Genomic DNA, 22,995 nt, shown 5'->3' with positions numbered 1-22,995 from the left:
TCCTATGTTTCTTTGAAACTGGTAGGCATGGGTACCATCAGTTCAATAATGACTTTCTGTGTTTCTTTGAAACTTTACCAAATAATTAAATAAAGTTTAAGTGAAATTAAATTGTCTAATTCCACACTTAAGAGCCTCCTTTCAGTAGTTAAAATAATTATGTTGCAGAGCATCAGATGTGACATATCACATGGTGCGCTGAGTTGGTTATTGATTCATTCATGTTTGGCAGTGTGTGCTAGGTGCGCCGCAAATCCAAGCTGAGTTGGTCATTGATTCATTCATTCATGTTTGGGTCCTGCCTCAAGCAAGCATGGTTGAATGTGAATAAATTGGTGACATCATATCAATGTGACACGTGGTGTCAACTTGTTTATGACACCGCTTGTTTATTTTACTGATGTTGGCATAACCAAGTTTCTGAGAATCCATCAATGATATGAATAGGTACATTGGTATATATGTAAGAAGAAAATTGTGCTAATTTGCCATTCTGGGGGAGGATACTTGAAGCATGTACGAATTTGTTAGAAAAATGGTTACAGACCTGTACTCGTTGTTTTGGAGTCAAATGAAACAATAAACGGCTTTGTTTTTTGATTAAGAAAGAATTGTTTGTGTTCTATGAATGAGCTAGTAAAAAGGCCATGAATTTAACTACGTGATTGGAGTAGGATTGTGATTGCCGACGGCTGGGCAAAGTTGGCAAACCAAATCTTTTATTTTAAAGTTTGTCCTTTAATTAAGCAAATTATCTTATTTTGAAAGTATATTTATTCGATTTTTAATTGATTATTCATTTTGACGAATGAAATCTAAAAGCTGAAAAAATAATTACTGATTTTATTTAAAAAAAGACTAAAGATAAAAAATAATTAAAGTATAGAATTTTACACCATACTTTTTCAAAAAGTGCTACAAGTAATAAAAATAGTTTTTTCTCATTTGTATCTGGTCTAAAGTATTTTTTCTAAAGAATAATGAGAAATAAAAAAAACCCGTACAACAAGATAGATACTTCGTCCCAATCTGTTGTGCCGGTTCCTTTTTTGGACGTCTAAAAAAATTGTCTATATCTCTTCAATATAGATATTGTTTGATAGATCTCAATTAATTATCTTAAACAAAATTTTTGAAATCATAAAAAATATAATAGATTGTGAGATATAAACAATTTTTTGTGACATTTTAAAAAGAAAAGGATGGAGTAAAACAAAAGAAATTCCATAAGCGAAGTCAAAGTCCAGTTCGCATGTTGGGGCCGCGAGTTAAAGGGAATGCAAAAAGATCGTCGTACAGTAAAAAAAATAAGAAGAAAAAAACGAACGAGACACAAGAATAGACTTGGCGCCCAAGAACCCTCCAATTAGGGTTTTAGCGAATCCCCCATTCCAATCTCACCGTTATACTAGTAGTAGACAGCACTGCGATAACTCAGCCCTCTCGCGCAGATAGAGAGAGAGAGAGAGAGAGAGAGCGCTCTTCAATGGCATGAACCCTTCCCATAACACTCACCTCAACCCCCAACTCGGCACACGCATGGCGTTCTCCACCGGCCTCCGCTTACTCCGTTACTACCAGCTCTCCCTTCCCTTCGCTCCGACCCGTTTACAAACCCTCAGACCCGGCGCGTCGGACCTCCGTTTCCTCTCGTTCTCTCGGTCCAGGTCGGTTCGCCCGGTGAAGTCCAGGCGCAGAGAAGTGACGGCGCCAGCAGCAGCAGCAGCGGCAGACGGAGGGAACGGGAGCGTCGTAGTGAAGGACGGTAGCGGCGGGAATGACGGAGGGAGGGTGGTCCCCACGGAGCTTCACAAGGAGGCTACCGAAGCTTACATGGCGTACGCAATGTCGGTGTTGCTTGGCCGAGCTTTGCCGGACGTTCGCGACGGGTTGAAGCCTGTTCACAGGCGGATATTGTGAGTTTTTTCCCGTATGTTTCTGTTGTTATTATCCTTTTTTACTCAGAGCATCTACAGCCCTTATATTTTTACTTGAATTTATTCGAGTAAAAATATGAGTAAAAGCTTCAATTGATATGAATTGCTCCAATGGACAAACTCGAATCTAAACACAATTTAGTATAAGCTTTACTAATGGCATGGTTGTAAATTTGAGAGGGAGGTAAGGGCTGGAGATGCTCTGATGGGTGATACTTTGCCATTTGAATTGACGAACTTGCCTCGTTTATTGTAATATAATAATATTCCCATTTCTCTCAGAATACAATATTTTAGTTGAAAGCTACCAGGCAAAAGACTTGGAGAAGCATACGTCTTGCTTTTTCCCCTGTGTGTATTATCGACTGTGTAACAAGTTTAATTTCGGTGACCTGATGAAAAGTGAGCAGGCTACGAAGCCCCATTTGGCATGTGGGGTAGTGCTTCCTGTTTGGGATCATGGTTATTAGGAAAGGGTGTGCAGTCATATTTTCTTGTTTAGGACCTTAGGCGTTAATGTGCTTAACTTGAGTGTCTTGAGCTACTCATATTTAACTTCAACTGTGGGTGGTATCTACTTAGTCATGGGCTCCACCACAGGGCCCTACAATGGGAATCAATACTGTTATCTTGGCAAATTGGAAACATTGCTTGACTGATTTTTGTATCCTGGAAACATGTAGTGAAACATGAAATTGGGAATTGCTAATGACAGAAGATCAGCATGATGCAGCAAAGATGTTCTTGAAGAAGAAACTACCACATCACTAGTTTCTAGCCTCTAGTTCTAGGTCAGGCACACAGCTCCACTCATTCCATCTCCCACCAAAAACTCTAATCTCTGGAAACCTTCCCTCTGTTTGCAATACAGTGCACTTCCAAACACCTTACCCTTTCTCTTAGAGATCCCATAAATGTGAAACCTTTTGGGAATTAGGGGCATTGAATGTATTACTCATCAATCATCCAACTTGGAATTTTTGTTAGATGCGTATTGCCGAAAATTGTTTTTGTAGAAGCTTAATGAATACTCATATTTGGTTCACTTGGAAAAGAGTCTACATATGCTTGAGGAGCAGTGGTGACGGTAAATATACCTAAATTATGTTACAACTTTACGTATTCTACATCCTGTATTAACAACATAGAGCTTTAGTGTAGGCGGTTTTTGACATTACCCGCTGAGGCAGGGCCGCAGGAGTATTTAGATGCTGCATCATTTGCCTATTTATGACATACTATTAAGTATGGAGCTAGTTGAACTTGTATATCTCTAGTTACTTTGAAGCTCATCTAACAACAAAGTGATTCTGCTGACCTGGTCTTCAACTCATTCATGTCTGTGTTCTCTGGTCAGTCTTTAATACGTTTATTTCGCATTGTGTGCTGTAAATGAAGTGACTAACGTGTCACATTTTCTTTCACGACTTTGGCTACAGGTTTGCAATGCATGAATTGGGCCTGTCATCACGAAAACCCTACAAGAAGTGTGCAAGAGTTGTTGGAGAGGTTATAATCTGTCCATATAAGTTCCCTTCGCTACTTTGCATATGAAGATAGATCCATGACTTGGTCTTTACCATCTTTCTGCAAGATATCAACATTTAACTTCTGAATCCTGTTACTTTTATTGCAGGTTCTTGGTAAGTTTCATCCTCACGGGGACACTGCTGTATATGATTCCCTGGTTCGGATGGCGCAGGTAATATTGAAATTTCATAGTTTTTTTTAGCTGTTTTTAGAGAGAGAAAAAAGTTTCTCTGGTAATTGGTTGTTTGTCAGAACTAACATTTACGCATGGTTTACTTTTTACTGGTTGTTAGTAGTCATCGTCACCTGGGAGTCTCAGTGAGTGGTATGGGTTTGGTCCACCTCACCAAGGTCACTCCTCTCTTTTGTGGATGGTATAGTTACGTATTGAAAAGAGGACTGTGTGCCAATGTTCTAAAAGTTGGTAGGTGCGAGTTGAGCAGCTGGGCACCACCTAGCGCCTACGCCTATTGATCGGCACCTAGAGATTAGTCTTTTTTCCTTATTTTTTGTTTAAATTCCCCCCCCCCCCCCCCCCCCCCCCCCCCCCCCCCCCCCCCCTCCAAGTTTAAGTACAACGAAATACTGTATTAAATAACATCCATACTAAGGAAATAGAGCCTACATACACATAATTTCGCAACAAACAGAGACTACATACACACAATTTCTCTTTATTTCACAACAAACATGTGAAAATAAACAGTGACTGCATATGCAGCAGCGAGCAGAGAAGACGAGGTTTAGATTTAAATCGTTAGGCTGTATACTCAATTACAACAACATTTAACCCCTTGGATTTGCAAAATTACGTATTTAATGCCCCCGTTAATCCCGCCTAGATGCCTAATTCTCCGATTAATCTTGCCTAGCCACCCAGCTGATTACTCACAGTCTAATCCTGCCTAGTGGCTAACTAATCTTCCCGCCGCTTAATCCAGTGCTTAGGACCACCGCCTAGCGCCTAAGCCGATTTTTAGAACACTGTTATATGCATTGTGTAATATGAATGCTCCAGGATGAGGTGCTGTTGTTTGTCCTCTAATTCTTACTTCTTATCATGGCATTATCATCTGTTCATCACAAGACATGTTCAAGTGATTGTTCGGCATTTGTCTCTTGCCTATTTCTGGCACTTTTTTCTCCTAGAAGAGTGTTATGCTCTAAACACTCCACTATTAGTCTCCCACATGAAGTTAATGGCCTCCTAGTGACTCTTGTATCCTTTTTATTCATTCAGCTTAGTGCAAGAGTGCCAATGTGTAAAGTTAGGTTACAGGAAGCTTGTTTTAGGTTTAAAAGATGGAAGAAAGGCTATAGCTTTCGCTGATGGATTCATGGAAGTCAATTCAAATTACCATGATTGAAGTGACAGCTTGCTGAAATTCTAGAGAAATAGTTGGTGGTATTTGAATGAGTGAGGAACTTGGGAGTTTGTTGAATTTTCGAATGGCCTTTAGGGGAGGATCAAAGAGGATCTCATCCATCTCGAAGGATCGCAAGATCAAGTAGCAGTTCAATTTTATATGAACATAATATTTTTTGCTGAACTCTGTCTAAAACTTTTCATTGAAAAGGTTTCTAGCATCTTGATTTGAATTCCAGGGGGCATATTTTCTAAATCATCTTCATTTGGTGTAGTGGTGAATATGGATGACAAAATGTGAAAACTTGTTTATAAGTGGGGTTTAGAGTCTTGTTTTTTTTGCTCTCTCTCTCTCCTACTTGTGTTTTGATGAAGTAAGTTTTAATTACCATCTTTTGTCTGGTATTTTGGATGCTGATGAGAAACATACATTTTTAGATACTTTTAGTCTGATAATTAGCTATCGAATCCCACCTTTTTTTTGGTTTTTGGAATCTCAAGATGTTTACTTTTCCAGGATTTCTCTTTACGCAGCCCACTCATTCGAGGGCATGGAAATTTTGGTTCGATTGATGCAGATCCTCCTGCTGCTATGCGTTACACAGAGTGCAGACTGGAAGTAGGTTAATGTCCATTTGAATTTTTTCAATTTGATATGTTGTGTGGAAATATCATTTATTCCTCACATACCTACATGTGATGCTGCAGTTAGTCTCTCAATTGTATGGGTGCTTGAGAGCGTAATTTGTATTGGCTGTAAACACTGTAATTTGTTTGCACGCTTCCCTGATATACTCTGGGAATGGATATTGGTTGTTATCTGCCACGTTGATTATGTTGCTTACTATAATCAATCCTTCGGAACCGTTAGAATAAAACCATAAGCTTGTATGTTGCCATGTAAATACATGCTGATACATGCTATGTAGTGCAATATATATGGCCCACAATCAGTGGTATGCTCTTTGGCTTAAAGCTAACCATATTGCTTCAAAATTTCTCTGCAGAATTCAGTAAAATGCAACCATTTAAGGTATACTTATTTCCTTCTGGCATATTTTTCAGGCACTTACTGAAGCAATGCTGTTGGCTGATTTGGACCAAGATACAGTCAGTACTGCTGCGTAGAACAGCTTATCATTCGAAATTGTTGTAGTTCATTGTGTAACCCACGTTATCTTGCCTCAAATATCACATTGCATTGCAGGTAGATTTTGTCCCAAATTTTGACAATTCTCAAAAGGAACCATCGCTCTTACCCGCTCGAATCCCAAATTTGTTGTTGAATGGTTCGTCTGGCATTGCGGTAATTCCACCTGAATATTTTTCTGGCAATTTACTAGTTTCTTATTTTATTTTATTTTGATTGGCTAGTTTCTGATGTTTGGATTGAGTGTTTAGGTTTTTCATCGTTTTAATGTGCTATGGATACTTCACATTCTCAGGTTGGAATGGCGACCAACATTCCTCCTCATAATCTTGGGGAATTGGTGGATGCACTCTCTGTCTTGATTCATAACCCAGAAGCCACGGTAGTTGTCATATCTTTTAGAAATTACTTTCTGGGTAGTGCTAGAACAGAGGGGTGTTTTTGTTTTTGTTTTTGTTTTTGTTTCTGATTTTTTTTTATCTCCTAGTTATTAGTTTATTTTAAATGCTTGTATTGTTTGGGTCTCTTCAGTTTTCTTTACAAGAACTTTTCTATTTCAGATATATAATGCTAGTGTCTGTGATGATGGTTATGAAGTTTATTCTTTCTTTTGCCTTCTCTCTTTTTTATATATGTTTTATTTTAGTTGAAACTTCCCGATGGGCAGTTTTCTTGTCTCGACCTTGAATCATTGTTGGTTGAGTTTATTAATTCATTGCTCTATTTTTTAGTCTAACGTAAATATCTTTGAAATAGCTGCAAGAATTGCTGGAATACATGCCAGGACCTGATTTTCCAACTGGTGGTCTAATAATGGGTACCGCTGGGTAGGTCAATCTGAACTCTTATTTCAAAATCCCTCACTTGACTAATGTACCGTGATGGTCTCTTTATAATCTAAAACCACTTATCTTGAGAAAGTCTTATGGTAACGATGGTTCATGGGTTATAGAAACATTGATAAATAACTGATGGGTGCTCATTTTTGTGAAGCATCTTAGAAGCTTATCGAACTGGGCGAGGACGGGTTGTTGTCAGAGGAAAGACTGATATTGAATTGCTTGATTCTAAAACGAAGCGATCTGCTATTATTATAAAAGAAGTATTATCTTGGTTCTTTTAATCAATCTCCATACACTATTTTTATTTAAGTCGAATGCAAAAGGAAGTTGAAAAGTTCATATAATTTGTTTTTCTGTGAATGGAACAGATTCCATACCAGACTAACAAAGCCTCCCTCGTTGAGAAAATTGCGGAGCTTGTGGAAAATAAGGTACTCTAACTCTTGTTTGGCTTCACAATTTGAACATTTTATTCATGTTCTGTAAAATCAATCTTCAATTGATACTTTTTCGCGGTACAACCTCCACTTTGGTTTTATTTGTACTGATATGCTCTTTCTGGATGCATGTAGAAGGCCCTTATTTTCCCCATATAATAATGCTTTAAGCTTCAAACAACCATTTTTCTCTTTTAGGTTGCTCCACGCTGCTGTAGTTCTAACTATACTGGCAATTGCTGCAAGTATCACTGAAAGTGACAGTATGTGTGCTGTAGATTCTTTGCAATCCATCGCAGAAGGAAATTTGATTACTAATGAGATGGATTGGCCAAGAACCATTTTAGTGGACACTTACACTGAAATATCAGCTTGATAACAACAAACTGACATGTAAAGTTAACAAGGGAGGCTGTGGTGCAAGTTCGTATTGCTATATCTCTGTCTTCTCTTATGTGTGTAGGTACAATGATATTTGTTTTATACTTCCCTTGCTGATTGTTACCAGACATTCTTTTACTCAGAAGTGTGCTACCTTGTGTCTTGCTTTTGATAATCTCAAATGTGAAATTTAGATTTCTTTGTTTTTGTGACACCAAAAAGTTCAGCAAGCTGGTTTCTCATTCATGGAAATGCAAATGCATATTATTGTGGCAAATTGAAGCATAAGTAACACTGCTGTTAGGTATGCTATTTATTGAATTTTTCTTTGCTCAGAGTTTAGAAGGCATTAGTGACATTCGTGATGAGAGTGATAGATCCGGAATGCGTATTGTCATTGAGGTATCAACGTTGACCCATGCACTATCTTTGCTTTCGACGATATTGAAGCTCAGCATTGATTACACTTACTTTATGGGTGCAAGTTTTGCTGGTTTGAATTGACCAACTATTCTTTTTCCTCTTCCAGCTTAAGCGAGGATCTGATCCATCCATAGTCCTTAATAATCTGTATCGTCTTACTGCTCTTCAATCTGGCTTTAGCTGCAACATGGTGGGGTGAGTAGCTTTTGAGGACTTGACTAAATATAGAATTCTTGTATTATCAAGCAAGGGAGGAGGATAGACATGTTTTGATTTGGTTTTGTCAGCAGTAGAGACAAGTGGTCTGCAGGTTTGAGAGAGAAAACTCACTTTGTTTTTCGTCTTTGGGTACTACTTTAATGGGTTTGTCTCTAATATATACTTCAGAACTATTTTGATTCTCTATATATTGTTATGTATTTCAGTAAAGTTACTGTGAGACAGTATTAAATCGTTGTGGAAGCAAACAAACCAATCCCAACTTGTGCCCAAACTTGTGTTTCTTTTGAAAAGAAATTTTGCTTCAACTTCTGGAATATTTATTTCTTCAATTTGCTAGATGTTGTTTATGGTGTGGTCTTGATCATGATTCTGGATGTGTTTTTACTTTTTACCTATTTCTTGTGACAAACAAAAAGGAAAGAAAAGACGAAAGAGAAATCATGGATTAACTCAGGCCTCCCCTCCTGCTGCTTCCTCTTTCTCACTTCTTTAAGTCTTTCTTTCAATTCTCTTAGTATTTATCGGCTCTTTCTTAGATGTATCTTGTTTGTTTGACCTATTTACAGCATACTTAATGGAAAACCTCATCTGATGGGCTTGAAAGAATTGCTCCAGGCAAGTTCATGCCTCTCTCTCTCTCTCTCTCTCTCTCTCACACACACACACACACCCACCCCAGCGCTTGGGCACACCTGCACGTAGACTTGCACACAAAATCTAATCCATTTTAGTAATCCCATACTGTTTGTTGCCATCTATGTTACACGGACACGTGTACGTGAATTGGGTGCGGGTACATATCTAAGGGTCGGATACCTCAAAACTGAAAATAGAGGATCGGGGATATGTATCCGAATTTGGATACGGGTGCAGGGATCCGCTGATTAAATATTTATAGATAGAAAATTTTATATTTTATATATATGTAAAATTATCTCCTAAAAATATCCTTTTCTTTATATACAATACTAATATACGTGTAATTTCTCTCATAAACGTGGCCCAACTCCAATATGTAGCCCAAATTCATAATAGATGGATGCATTAACTCCACACAACTTATTAACTTTGGACTATACATTAAAAAGCCCAAAAAATAAAGAAGCCCAACTACATTAGTAGATAAGCCCAATACAGAGCCCATCACTTCTATTTATTAAAGAGGCCCAATAAATAAAGAAGCCCAACTACTCTATTAAATCCTACATCGTTCTTCTTATTCTCCAACAATGGCGACTGCCCATCTTCTGGTCTCTCTCCAACTATGGCAACTGTAACTCTTCTGGTCACTCCCTGACGATGGCAGTCGTGCACCTCTTCTTCCAAAGCAGGTATGACCTTACTTCTTCGATCCTTCTTCTTCTTCGATCAGACTCCCAACTAAACCCAACATGTCCGATTTTCTACCACCGTATCTGACACATATCCCGCACCCGTACCCGTGTCGTGTCGTGTCGACACGGGTACTCCGCCCAAAATTGCGGATCCATGTATCATAGGTTGCCATGGTTTCTCCTATCTAGCTTTTGCACATGGATGTGATCTTTTGTCGAGCATTTACCATGTCCATGCATTTTTAATGGAAAGAAAGATACCCACTATTCTACAAACATCTTCAATGCTGCATTACCCATAATGTCGCCAGACGCTAGGTTACAATATACCCCTTCCAAGCAAGACAGAAATCTTGAAAAGTCTTGTTTGAATGAAAATATTGCATTCTTCTGCATCTCCAGTAATAATCTCACTTTCTTCTTCCAGGTCATTATTAAAGTAGACATTTAGGATTCTCACGGGTGCTTGCTCTAGCATGTAGTTAGCCAGAATATCATTATTTGCATCACCTTGCAGTCCTTGGGCCCGATACGTTTGTTCAATCAAACAAGATGATAAAGACTATCATGCTCATGGCTTAGTCACCTTGTTTAGACATAATTTACCAATGCTTGGCTGTTGAACTTGGATGTCATAAGATGACCACATAAACCCATAACCATGGAGTGACCAATGTAATACACCTCATGCATTTGATGCCCAATGCAGTGCGATTATGATGTAGTTTGGCATTACAGATAAATTAGATAGTTTTGGATAGTTTTGATGGTAAAAGACTAAGGATTTGCAAGTGAACCTACTAAACCGAGGATCGAACCTAGCCTCACCTTCATAGTTTTCGTTTGCGTTGAACTATTTTAACTGGGGATTTCCTGAATAAGCATGTACCCATTTCAGATACTTGGCTCCTCAGAGATAAGTGCAGGACATAGTTCTGATGCTTCTCATCTGAAATTTCATATGATTATATTATATTTAACGTTATCTTTCATGTATATTTTGTGACATTGTTGTGACAAGTTGAGTAAAGTACCTTTTTTCTGAAACTCTATTATATCTATCACCATCTGACCCCATGAAACATATCCGAATATGTAAGATGTGATCCGTTTACAGAGTTTGCTTACTCTTAATCAGTTGTTTGAGGGGTCCCACCCCTACATATGCATGCGCACCTCATACATGTACCCGAGTTCATGCAGCATAGGTAGCAAACATTAGAGAAGTCCAATATTGTTGCTTATTTTAAATTGTTTGTTATTTCATTACTACTTCGATAATTGCTTGAAAATATAGTGAATAATGGCTAAGCAACAGCTCTTACAAGTTCCATTTTGGTGGTGTTCCTGTTACGAGACTTAGTGAAGATTCTAGTAGATTAGCTCAGTAAGCTTGATTCTTTCCTTTTTTGTATTTTCTACAGGCATTCTTGGATTTCAGATGCGGTGTGGTGGAAAGACGTGCAAAGTTTAAGCTTTCACAAGCTCTGGATAGGAGTCATATTATTGAGGTACATTAGAACTACTTGAAACTCTATGTAGCATGGACACTTTTTCGGAGGTCATGTACCGGTGTCGGACATGTGTCCGGAGTGTCGGTGTTTGACACCTGGACGTGACCTCCAACGAAGTGTCTGTGCTACATAGCTGGAAAGTCAATTTTCCAATTTATTTTGAGTTTGTATGATGAGAAGTTTTGTTATCCGATGTACACATCCCAGACCCCATTTATGGGAAACAAAGTTGGCATACTTTTTTTTTTTTAAATTTAACTTGAACATAGGATGATATGTTGTGTACTCGATAAGATTGAAATCATTACATAGATCTCTTAGCATCGAAATGAAGTTTGTTAAGAATGTTATTGTCATCAAATTTCTTGATGTATGATTAGTGCAGTTATGTTTTATGACTCTCACAAAGCATCCAAATCAGGATGGATAAGTGGCTTTGAAGTTCAGATGATTCTCGAACCAAAATGAAATTCTTGCATGGGTCATCCAATCACTCTAACGAATTAGCATACAGATACAGTTACCGTAGTTAAACTACATTTCCTTGTAACCTAAGGGTATCATAGTGGGGCTGGATAATTTGGATGGAGTAATTGATGTGATCAGGAAAGCTTCAAGCAACGCATCGGCATCAGCTTCTTTGAGGAAAGGTACTACAACAGGCACTTCAAATAGTTCCTTCATGATCTTGCTTTATTCATACCTTTTTTCTATATATTTTGTGGGACACAAAAATTCAGCTAAGCTTCCTCTTTTCTACTAGGTATTTGTCTTTCTTTAAGGCCATGGGTTAGGAGAGATTACTTTTAGTCAAGGTTCCTTTCTTTCTGTTATACCAATGGTATGGGTTAGGGATATTTGTCCTGATATAAAGGTTTCATTTAAGTTCATCTTTCCTGCTATCATGTGGTCGTTTTCTGGATGTATTGTACTTACGAGATCTGAGATAGTCCCAATGAAAAGACCAATGTTGAGCTATATTGGTTTGGAAGACCTTGAGTTCTCCTGGCATATTTATATAAGCATAAAGACAGAAAGCCATGTGATCAGGGTATTTGTAAGAGATTTTTGATGGTTTGCATTTTGATTCCACTTTAGGGTGTGTACTGAACTTTTGTAATGCATCAGTAGGGTGAATTGGTTCTTCTTCTCTTTCTTTTGTAAAAATTTGCAGTTTTATAGCTTGGCTGTGGTGGAGGGTCGCGGGTTGGTTTTGGTGGTGGTTGATTTGGTTTAGATGTTAGGAGTTAATGTTATAAGCCAGGAAGCATCAGTCTCTTTTCCCCAAAAGCAATACTTTGACATAGTCATGCAACTTGGAAGAAGAAAGGTCAAATGCTCACTTATCCTTTTACTTTGGCATTATGGCTATTAGAGGATAAATGGATTAGTCTGGACTCTGCACAACTTCAGCCTGAGGTCAATGAGTAACTTGTCTACACTTAAACATGTATCATATATTTTCATATATGTGTGCGCGCGCAACATTATAATTAGTGTAAAACAAGAATAGGAATTGGACAGCTAAGGTGCATCTGCGTGCGTCCAGAAGGAGATTGGAGGATCTGCAAGCCCCATTAAGAGTGCAGTTATAGTTGTAGAGAAAGTTGGTCATATGACAAGATTATTGTGAAGGATAGTTAGAGAGGTGTCTATTCTTGGCTCCCAGCAAAAATATCAGTTCAACCATGCACAAATGACTGCTACTTTTTACTGACCAACAAGAAGTAGCTTCATTTCCGTATCTATTAAAAAGTAAAATATTGGTGAAGAAACTCTTCTAGCTTGCTGTGGAGAGTGGGAGATGAGAACAATGGTTGAAGGGAGCTTCATGGGAAGTGTGACAGACATTAAGCTGGTAGCCTCCTTACCGAACGACAAGGGGTGGGCGAGTGAGAATAGTGCAGGAGAGAGATATGAATGGTTAGAAGAGATAAAGACGTGGCGATGTTGAATCAGAAATTCTAAACTAGAGAGACAGAGAGTAATTGGATAGGAAGTTTGGAGACAATGTTTGAATTATCATGGAGATCATCTGAATTGACTTTATCAATACAGGAACCAGACTAGAAGTGGCACAGAATGATCAACAGGCCATGGTGGCTGCAGAGGGGTTGGGACACTCGTTGTATTGGGGAGGAACAATGCATGCCATGTGTCTTTGTCTTCTTATGGAAAGTGTCTTCTTATGGAGATCTCTTTCTTCAACATTGGTCGAGGTCCAAAGCCTTCCGAGGGAGTAGAATTGTTAGAACTTGTCCCACATTAGTTAATTATAACATCCAAAACTAGTATTTGAGCATGGGTAGATTCTCCACTCATTGCCAATTGGTTTTGAGTTGGACGATTTAACATGGTATTAGAGCTAGATTTTAGGAGGCTTTTGGACAAGACTCTTGATTGATTGCCTCGTTGTTTGTGCCATAAGTACACCTTGTTTTGTTGTGATCCCAATGTTATGGAACATTTGTTTACCTCTTCACATGCGGGTCAGGGGTTGCACTTGCGAGGAGTTTTAGAACTTGTCCTACATTGGTTAATTATAACCTCCAAAACTAGTAAACGAGCCTGGGCAGCCTCTTCACTCATTGCCAATTGGTTTTGAGTTGGATGTTATATCAGAAATGAAACTCATGACGAATCTTCTACCTTAATCACTTAGCCATACGAATCCTAACGATCTCGTGCTAGGACCTCAAAGTAAGATTGGGTACGAGCCGTTCCTATGATCTAGGCTTCCATGAGGGCATATTAGAGTGCCATGAGGGAAGACACTGACTTTTGTACGTACTTCTATAATTTTAATGCGAAGATTGTGATTATCTTGTTTTGGTTTCTTTAAATTGTGGACTCTACTAATTTTGTTATTGTCACTGATCTTTTGTTGCAGAGTTCAACTTGTCTGAAAAACAAGCTGAAGCTATATTAGACATAAACCTCAGAAGGCTTACACTGCTCGAGGTTCATTGCAATTATGCCTTTAATGATTCTGCTTGATCCTTTTATAACTTTCCCCAAGCCATGCATTTGTTTCACTGTCTTGCTGAAGAGCTTTTTCATTCACAATTTTGCAGAGAAATAAGTTTGTTGCTGAAAGTAAATCTTTAATGGAACAAATATCCAAGTTACAGGATCTTTTGTCAAGTAAAAAGCATATACTCCAGGTAGGTCTTTTCCAATATAGGCTTATTAACAGTCTACTCTGTTTATAGAAGGTTCTGTATGATTAATTCGGTGATAGTTTTGTTTTGAATGTGTGATCAATCTAGTCTTGGAGGACATGCTTTGTAGTTTGATACTGCCTTCATATTCACAACTGTACAAATTGAACGAACAATCTTCTGATATCTGGTTTCCTCCTGTCATTTCAGTTGGTGTGATTTAGACATTTAGTACTGTTAGCTCATGATTGTTACATGGACTATTCAAATTATGTGAAGTATCCAACTTGGACACCCGACACTTCAGGAAAGTGTATGGGATATGTGCTCAACATAATTGAATATACATCTGGCAAGTGCGCAGGCTCTTTCTTTTGGTTCTTTTTTGATTGATTTTGTTTGCAGAGCTTCTTGAATTTGAACGGTAGAATTTTTGTAATATGGAGTTTCCCGTTGTCATTTAAGTTGTCTTTCTTTATGATAGTTAGCTTTGCTATGTTACATAGACTCTTCTAATCTTGTGAAGTATAACACCCGACACTTTGGTTAAAGATGTGTCCAGCTTGCCTAGTTGAACATATATCCAACAGGTACATAGGCTTCTTTGTTTTGGGCTTTTTTGAAGGGTTATGTCGTCATAACTGGTCTTTTTCTTTCTTGATTGTCTGTTGTTGTTGTTGTATGGGGTTTTACCTCTTCCTCTCTGTATGAGGGTGCTAAAAGAAGGTAGAATTGTGGTTTAGAAGAGTGGAAAGAAAGATTTTTATGCTTGTAAGAGGGATTAGGGTGTAATTGGGTTGATTCATATACTTGCCAGAGTGCTGGTTTTGTAGAGGTGGTGGGATTTCATTATTATAGCTTGTATAAGCAAACGATAGTCTTGGGAGTGTAGTTTAGATTCACGATTTGTACAATTTTCTTCTAATTGGTGCTTTAATACTTCTCCAGTATCCCCGTAGTTTTGTGTAAATCTAGAAAGTATTTTGGCATTTCTTGTTTAAATTATTTTTGATTTGTCTTGTCTATAGCCTCAAATGTTTTTCTATGCTATGTAATGTTTTTTTTTCTATTTCATTTTTTTTTTTTTTTGGTTATGTGCTAGTGATTTTTTTTTTGATCCGCGTGCTAGTGATTCGATGATCTTTTTATTGTCTTGCTTCTTCTCAGTTGATAGAACACGAAGCAATTGAAGTAAAGAACAAGTTTCCTACTCCTAGGCGTTCGTTCTTGGAGGACACTGATAGTGGTCAACTTGAAGAAATTGATGTCATACCCAACGAAGAAATGCTACTGGTACTTGGACTAGACACTATTTGCACCGATTCAATCTCATTGGTTTATACTTTCTTACTCTTGACAATTCGTGGTTGTAATTTCAAGGCAATTAGTGAGAAGGGATATGCCAAGCGAATGAAGCCTAACACATTCAATCTTCAACATCGTGGAACTATTGGTAAATCGGTTGGCAAATTGAGAGTGAATGACACGATGTCCGATTTTCTTGTTTGTCATGCCCATGACCATGTCCTATATTTCAGGTACTTGTCATTAGCTAAAATTGAAATCTTATTAAGTTTAACGGATTCTTTCTCCTACCTTTTGTTTATATCATCCCTTAAATATGTTTCCAAGGTTCTGTTTGAAGTGTAAAATGTGTTTGTTCTTGTTCTCCTGTTGCTTTATATTTTTGACCATTGAATCTTTCCTAGTTTCTAGTTGAAGTGTGATATCTTTTTATTCTTCTTTTCCTGCCTTCCAACATGACTGTCCGTGCAATTTCATCTGGAATGAATTGGTCTGGCATGAACCAAGAATAATCATACTTTCTGTAGATTTTCGACACCTAAAGTTAAGGTGAAACTAAATCACCTAGCTTTAGCTTTGCTGGTTTGAGTCTGGGTGCATTTGAACACCCAATAGTCTTCATAGTTCTTTCTTTCTTTCCTTTGTTTATTTATTTCTTCTCTTGTTTTGACTGTCCCATGTGCGATAAGTTACCTTCTCTGGGAACTTTGATGCACCACCCACTGAGACCAGGAAAATGTGGAGTTAGACTGTTAAGAGTAATGTTGTAAGTTGTAACCTTTATGAATAGCCATGTTTACCGATTGTATCAAGCATTTTGAATTTGGATTTGGTCATATAAATTGCGACGGATCAACAAACTTGGTCCTGATGAATTTCTGGCGATATCTGTAGGTTAATATTTATTATGTAGCACTTCACTTTATCTTCCAAAGTAATGTACAAAAATTGCTTCTGCAGTGATAAGGGAATTGTGTACTCAGCTCGGGCATATAAGATTCCAGAATGTAGTAGGGCTGCTGCTGGCACACCACTAGTCCAGGTATGGAATAGTTGCACTCCACACAAACAACTGTTGGGTTGTTATAGGTTTCCTATTTTCTAAAGGTTATCCTTGTTTTCATGTTCGATCCAGATCTTGTCCTTATCGGAGGGTGAGAGAATAACTTCTGTTATTCCTGTGAGCGAGTTTTCTGAAGATCAGTATCTTCTAATGCTTACTGCAAAGGGGTACATCAAGAAAGTGTCTTTGAACTTTTTCCCATCAATCAGGTCAACAGGGATTATAGCGATCCAATTGGTTTGTGCTCTGTTTTTTTTTTTTTTTTCCCCTTTGTTCTTCTGCGTGCTAGTATCCCAGGATGTAATTTTAGGCCTCATACGTAAATTGACAGGTTCCTGGTGATGAACTGAAATGGGTCCGTCTTTGCTCGAATGATGACCTCGTAGCCATGGCTTCACAGAATGGGATGGTGATTCTGAGTTTTTGTGACATTGTAAGTTGTCTTTCTATACCTTGTCTCACATTCCATCTCCAACTATACCTTGTCTCACGTTCACTTTCCAATTTTAGCCTCTTGCAAGCCTCTTACACTCTTGCAAGAGGCTAAAGCCGCTAAACAACAAAAAAGGGATTATGAGTGTTCAAAAATGGATCGGGAATATTGTTTGCCTATTCAACTAAAAATTCTGATGTAAACAATACTAAATTGGCTAGATTCATTCTGTCAAAGATCGTGGAGTTTATCTTCTTTGTGGGAGGTTTACGTGTGTTTGATCAAAGGGTAGGGGCGTCTCCACTATATCCCAACAGGGTTCAAGCGAGCCCCCTGGGCTCAAAAAATGCACCAAAAATTTATAATTTTTCACTTTTAAGTTTTAAGTTATTTTTCTTTGATATTTTCGGCACTGAGTCATTCATAGGTAGCCAAAGTAATTGAAACTTCACTTAAAGTTGTGAGTAACTAGATGATATAGCTCAACATAACAATCCAATAAATTTTCAACCAAAAGAAATTTGTTTATTTTACATAGAGCATTGTACACAAAACATCTCTTTATGTTTTTGTCACTGCTGAGGTAAAATCCTGGAGCTTCCCCTATCAAAGGGCATAGTGGAACAAATAAGATGAAAGGGCTATTGCTCGTGGATGCTTTCAGTTATTGGGCGGGAAATGAACAAAATATGTTGTGTCGAGATTCATTATGGTGATTGGATCACTTGAAGTTAATGCTTTCATTTCTTTAGTTTACCTAACCTTACAGGGATTCACATCTTCAGTCTTATGCAGACTGACAGGTCATTTGTTGTTAGTGTGTCATCAGACTTAAAAGAAAAACACGTTGGAGAATCGTGTACTTTTTTGGTTTTTTTTTTTCATTTATTTTCTAGTTCTCATTTATTCAACTTCCATTATAGTTATATTTTAGTACTGCAACTATAAAAACAATAACAGAATGCATCTAGTCCCCAATCATTGGGGGTATGGGCAGGGGAGGATTGGAGACAGATCTAACCTTTGGCAACAGTGCCCCCCATAACTCCAATAACCGAGGAGCTAAAGGGACGTTTTGCTGCGGAACCATGCCCCAAATCGAAGCCAAAAGGCATCAGAGAGGACAGGCCTAGAGACTCAAATCATTTTTTGTGCACATTACCATGCTTCCTTCATTCATAGTACAATGCTGTACAAAGCATTGGAAAGCACAATGTATTTTATTGACTTATTATTGTAACTTTTGTGTGTGTGTGTGTGTGAAGGGGGGGGGGGGGTTGAGGGTTATACTAGTTTAAATTCTCAGCAGAATACTTTAACTATCATCTTGGGAAAATCTTTACTAAAAAGTTGATTATCATAACTGCAGTTTAGAAATAAGTCTCATTTGAAAAGTGTGTTTAATCAAAAAGGGTAAGGGTGCAATCTTTGTGCAAAATACAGCATATCACACAGGCTCAACATCTTAGTTTATCTTACATAAAATCGTGAAGAAGAAAGGAGGACTCTGATTCACAGGTAACTCCCCTATTTCAAGACTAAAAACTTGGAAAAATGAGATATATCCTTCCAAAATTCGCCTCCACAAACACCACATTAGAAAGATAAGGTGCTAAAACCCTTTTGTTGTGCCTAAAACCTGAACCTTTTTTTTTTTTTTGTTTAACTAGTGGAAGTACGTTATAGATAAGCAGCAATTCAGTGTAGTCTTGTAGTGCCAACAAGTCAATGACATAGGGTTCATAGTGGTAGTCTGGTTATGACATGATACGGGGTATTATTCTCTCTTGCATGTGGGTAATGTTTACATACACCTTGTCTCTGCTTGATTGAAAGCTGGAATGTTGCTGCTATAGTTCATTTTGCTCTCAACTTTTGTCCCTCTCGGTTTTTCTTTCATTTTTGTGTTCTTTTCCCGTGGTGGATTCTTCTCTGATGGATATTTTTAAATCTGATTTTTTTGTTTCATCTGGCATATTTCTGTCTTCATCGATGATTTGTTGCGTTATTATTGCTGCCAGTGATGTTCTCCTACGTGCATTGTATTTTTTTTTCATTAGATTCGAGCTCTTGGAAGAAATACCAGAGGTTCAATTGCAATGAGGTTAAAAGAAGGGGATAAAATGGCGTGCGTGGACATAATACCAGCAATCATGTGGAAGTTGGAGAGCGGTTCAGAAGTTGGTCAGGGCCGGTAATTGATTTACCATTTTCATGGATTTTCCCTTATGTGTCATATCTCTTGTACAAGTTGGTAGTTTTCCCAGTTCTTCTGTGTCTCAGTCGAACTCCATAGACAAAAAAATATTGATTAACTTATCTCCTTTTGGACATTTGTTGTCTTTTATTATGGGCAAGCCTCTACCCTTCGGATGTAGACTTACCGCTCAACTATTTTCCAGTCACTGTTGTATTTGTTGGTGGGTTGCTCCTCGAATTTTTAGTATGGGCATATCGAGCTGACGTCCTGGTACAGTTATACCTAGTTATAGCTTGTAAAATCTTATTCATGTTATTCAATGTGGGCCAGCAACTCCAAAATGCATCCCTTCCTTACCTCTGGAATCTGGATACAGTTTTCTTAAGAGTGGGTAGTCTTTGTAGTCTTGCTGCCCTTGAGTTGACAATGGTACATAGAGAGTGGTTCTCATTCTGAGAAGTGAGAACTGAACTTCGTAGTGTCCCTTTGCCTGCTGCAATTTCTATCGTTCTTCGTGTTTGCCTCATCTAGAGTTTGGCAATCATTCAGCTGTGTTATTTGTTCATAAAGTGAGCTATATACACTGTTACTATGCCTTCCCTTCTTCCCTTCAATTAATTGATTTTATCTTCAAAAAAGGGGCAAGCGCATGAAAGGTCCATGGTTGTTGTTTGTGTCGGAGAGTGGTTTCGGAAAGCGAGTTCCTCTCAGTAGCTTTCGCATGTCACCTTTGAATCGGGTTGGTTTAATAGGTTACAAGGTATGCTGATGAATTACTTCCTGACTTAGAAAGATGAAAAGTTCATTTTTCCCCCCCTCTACAATAATATTCAATCATGACATTCTCTCATCTCCCCTTCTCTAGTTTTCATCTGAAGATCGCTTGGCAGCAGTATTTGCAGTTGGGTTTACGTTGGCTGGTAATTTTTAGAGCCATTCTTCTTGTGAATTATGCATGTTTCTATTATGCCACTGATGGTGATGCTGGTACTGAATGTTTGAAACAGATGATGGTGAGAGTGACGAAGAAGTGGTACTCGTGAGCCAGAGCGGCACAGTGAACCGAATAAAAGTTCGGGATGTTTCTATACAGTCACGTTATGCAAGGTAATTATGAGAGCACAGACATATCTGAAATAAATTAGCAAACCTTCAGTGGCACAGTTTTCCAAACTCTAATTGACTTTATGATCCATCATTAGATCCTTTATATTTTCGAACTCTAACTTTATTTAGCAATGAGGGTTATGGCTTTTGGTAATGGCAACCAGTGGTGGGTGCACTTTATCCTAGACTATATTTCTTAATCCTGAGGGTAGTTCGTCACTAGGATTGGTAATGGGAAAACAAAATATCCATGTGTTGGGGTTCATTGTCTTTTAGGATTTTTTTCTTGCATTATTTTAGATGGGGAATATTTAATTCGTTAGTACCGGTCCCAATTGCTTGTGACGTAAGGCTTAGTTTGGATTATTATATTTCTTGCAGCTCTCAGCATTTCAGGATCAATAATAGTTAAGCCCTCCCTTGTGGCGCATTGAGGAAGATGCGTCGTATGATATTCTGCAATTTTTTGTTTGGGTTTCCTATATGGGTTGACAAACCTGTAGAGGCCTTCTTTTACGGTAACTTTGTATCTGGCCCAATCTACTAACTAATCCGGGGGGCCAATCCGGCAATCCCATTGTCCACTAGCGGGGGCTCAATTAAAACTGGGCTTTGCCCTATATGGACTGGCCCTACACAGGAATTGATAGCACGCAGGTGAGAGTCGAATCCAGCTTTCCTGAGACCACTAGTGCCAGGTGACTCATTGCGCCAGCCCTGCAAGTTTTGTTGAGGCCTGTAGTATACTTGGTACAAATATTTCTATTAAGAGTTTGTATACGTGTATCTATTTCTCACAAGGAACCTCCCCAAGGCCCTTTTGGTCCTCATCCTTCTGGAATAAACCCTAGAGACCTGCCATCAGCTGCAAACCACAGTAATGGTTCAACTCACAAGACATCAGCGGGAGCGGACCCAAGATGTCTTGAGTTTATGGGTAATCCCACTGTTTGCCCTCTCAACCACTGGAAACCCCCTTGGTTTGAACTTTGAATATACTTAATACGTGATATTTCCAAAGCAAAAATGTTCCTTTCTGTATCAAGTGCAACCATTCGTTTCATTCACTCACGGCTGATAGAATTTTAACCATTATTTTGCTTTCGACAGTTTCTTTGACAGAACTTGACTTGTTTTGTGGACAGATTTGGTGTCTTATCATTACATTGCTCTCATCAATGTGTCTAGTTATGTTCATGTATTTTGTCTTTTCAGGGGAGTTATTTTGATGAGGCTGGAGCACACTGGAAAGATACAATCTGCTTCTTTGATATCAGCCACTGAAAGTGAGGCAGAGGAAGATGACGCTGTCCCTGCGGTTTCAGATGCAGCTGTTGTATAGTGACAACAACTTAGTACTTATGTATTTATATTCCCCTTTTAACCTTGATACTAGGATTTTATATTGTAGTGTGGGACGTTCACCGAAAGAGAGATAGTAGTATCGGAAAAGAAATTTTCGGGAGGCGGGAAAGTGGTGAAAGCCGAGTCAACTAACCCCAATGTAGACATCAGTGGGTAATTTTTGTGTATTCAATTTGAAGATGAGGCTTTTATTTAACCCGACCAGCCTAGTGAAAGACGGCATAGTCGAAACTTTTTTTTTTTACTGCATGAACGCTAAGTGTGGAAGAATAGATCCCTCTTTTCAGGTTGGTTATAGTTCTCTCTTTTAGAACATCGATGTGATTACCTTTGTGCTGCAAAGGTGACGATGAAGTTAAAGTATGCGACTGGTGTTTGGAGACCCAGAAAGTAATGGTTGAGAATAACGCAGCGTTGAACCAGCAACATTATTGCCTCCAAGACTATGAAGTATGTCATTTACTGAACATATGCAAACATACAGCTTCGGCTTGGTTCGGTTGAAAGTCATCCTAGGTTTTTCGACGAACAAGATAAATCCCATATATTGCTTTTGAAAAAGTCGTCCTAGTTGAGTTGTAATTGCTTTTGAAAGTCACATCCTAGTAGTAAGTATTTATTTTCTGAAGTTTTTTATTTTATTTTTGCTTGTCTACAATTCCTGCTAGGCAAGATATGCTTTAAAGCTAAACACAAGGCATAATCATTGGAAGAATTTTACTCCCATGATCCTGAGTAGAGTAGTATGGGGACATGGATGCCCCCATGAATTTTTGGACCTTTAGATTGAAAAATGAGTAAATTTCAGCCATTAGATCAAAATCGTCCACAAAAATGAGGTGATTTTATTTTTATTCCGTAAAAAATTGCAATTTTACTTAACACAAATTTGCTTTACACAAACTAGCTTTACATATCATTTACTATGATCACATTTATTACAATGTATAATCATACTTACCATAATGTATTGTCACGTTTAACCCAATATAACACCACACTTACTTCGAAAGGGATTCAACTAATGGTTGAGATTTAAAAGAAAAGAAAAGAGAGATTCGACGGTTGAGGAAAAATGGAGGCATGGATGCCCTGAAACCAGACAGGGGCATCATACCTGGATACCATTTGAAGAGGCTAATTAGTGTGTACTGTTTATGGTGTACTGATGTATCAGTTCTTTTTTTGGAGGTAGTGAAAGTAGGATTGACTAGTAATAGTACTA

At 38.3% G+C, this 22,995-nt stretch overlaps 1 protein-coding gene and 1 non-coding gene across 2 annotated transcripts; one reads left to right on the top strand and one right to left on the bottom strand.

The window, feature by feature from the left end:
* Positions 1 to 1,347: 1,347 nt before the first annotated feature.
* LOC131334817 (DNA gyrase subunit A, chloroplastic/mitochondrial) lies at positions 1,348 to 22,089 on the top strand. Its single transcript, XM_058370082.1, has 27 exons — positions 1,348 to 1,916; positions 3,377 to 3,446; positions 3,574 to 3,639; positions 5,351 to 5,452; positions 5,899 to 5,943; positions 6,041 to 6,139; positions 6,279 to 6,365; positions 6,740 to 6,810; positions 6,977 to 7,085; positions 7,194 to 7,256; positions 7,980 to 8,045; positions 8,173 to 8,261; positions 8,855 to 8,903; positions 11,047 to 11,133; positions 11,693 to 11,786; positions 14,027 to 14,097; positions 14,211 to 14,300; positions 15,465 to 15,590; positions 15,678 to 15,835; positions 16,563 to 16,644; positions 16,738 to 16,902; positions 16,997 to 17,098; positions 19,159 to 19,292; positions 19,938 to 20,058; positions 20,164 to 20,218; positions 20,306 to 20,405; positions 21,621 to 22,089. The coding sequence occupies exons 1-27, from the start codon at positions 1,492 to 1,494 to the stop codon at positions 21,745 to 21,747; spliced, it is 2,853 nt and encodes a 950-aa protein (XP_058226065.1). The 5' UTR covers positions 1,348 to 1,491; the 3' UTR covers positions 21,748 to 22,089.
* LOC131334936 (small nucleolar RNA snoR100) lies at positions 18,170 to 18,276 on the bottom strand. Its single transcript, XR_009202338.1, has one exon. It is a non-coding gene; the product is annotated as a small nucleolar RNA snoR100 (small nucleolar RNA).
* Positions 22,090 to 22,995: the final 906 nt, after the last annotated feature.

Source organism: Rhododendron vialii, chromosome 7a, assembly GCF_030253575.1.
Source record: "Rhododendron vialii isolate Sample 1 chromosome 7a, ASM3025357v1".
NCBI classification, from domain to species: domain Eukaryota; kingdom Viridiplantae; phylum Streptophyta; class Magnoliopsida; order Ericales; family Ericaceae; genus Rhododendron; species Rhododendron vialii.
This window is presented reverse-complemented; position numbering and strand designations above follow the sequence as displayed.

Bases quoted from the DNA above. Each gene is read 5' to 3' on its own strand.
- LOC131334817 (XM_058370082.1), top strand. From the start codon at position 1,492: ATGAACCCTTCCCATAACACTCACCTCAACCCCCAACTCGGCACACGC. The intron at 8,262-8,854 runs GTGAGTAGCTTT...ACCTATTTACAG, and splicing joins TTTAGCTGCAACATGGTGGG to CATACTTAATGGAAAACCTC. The intron at 15,591-15,677 runs GTACTTGGACTA...TGTAATTTCAAG, and splicing joins CCAACGAAGAAATGCTACTG to GCAATTAGTGAGAAGGGATA.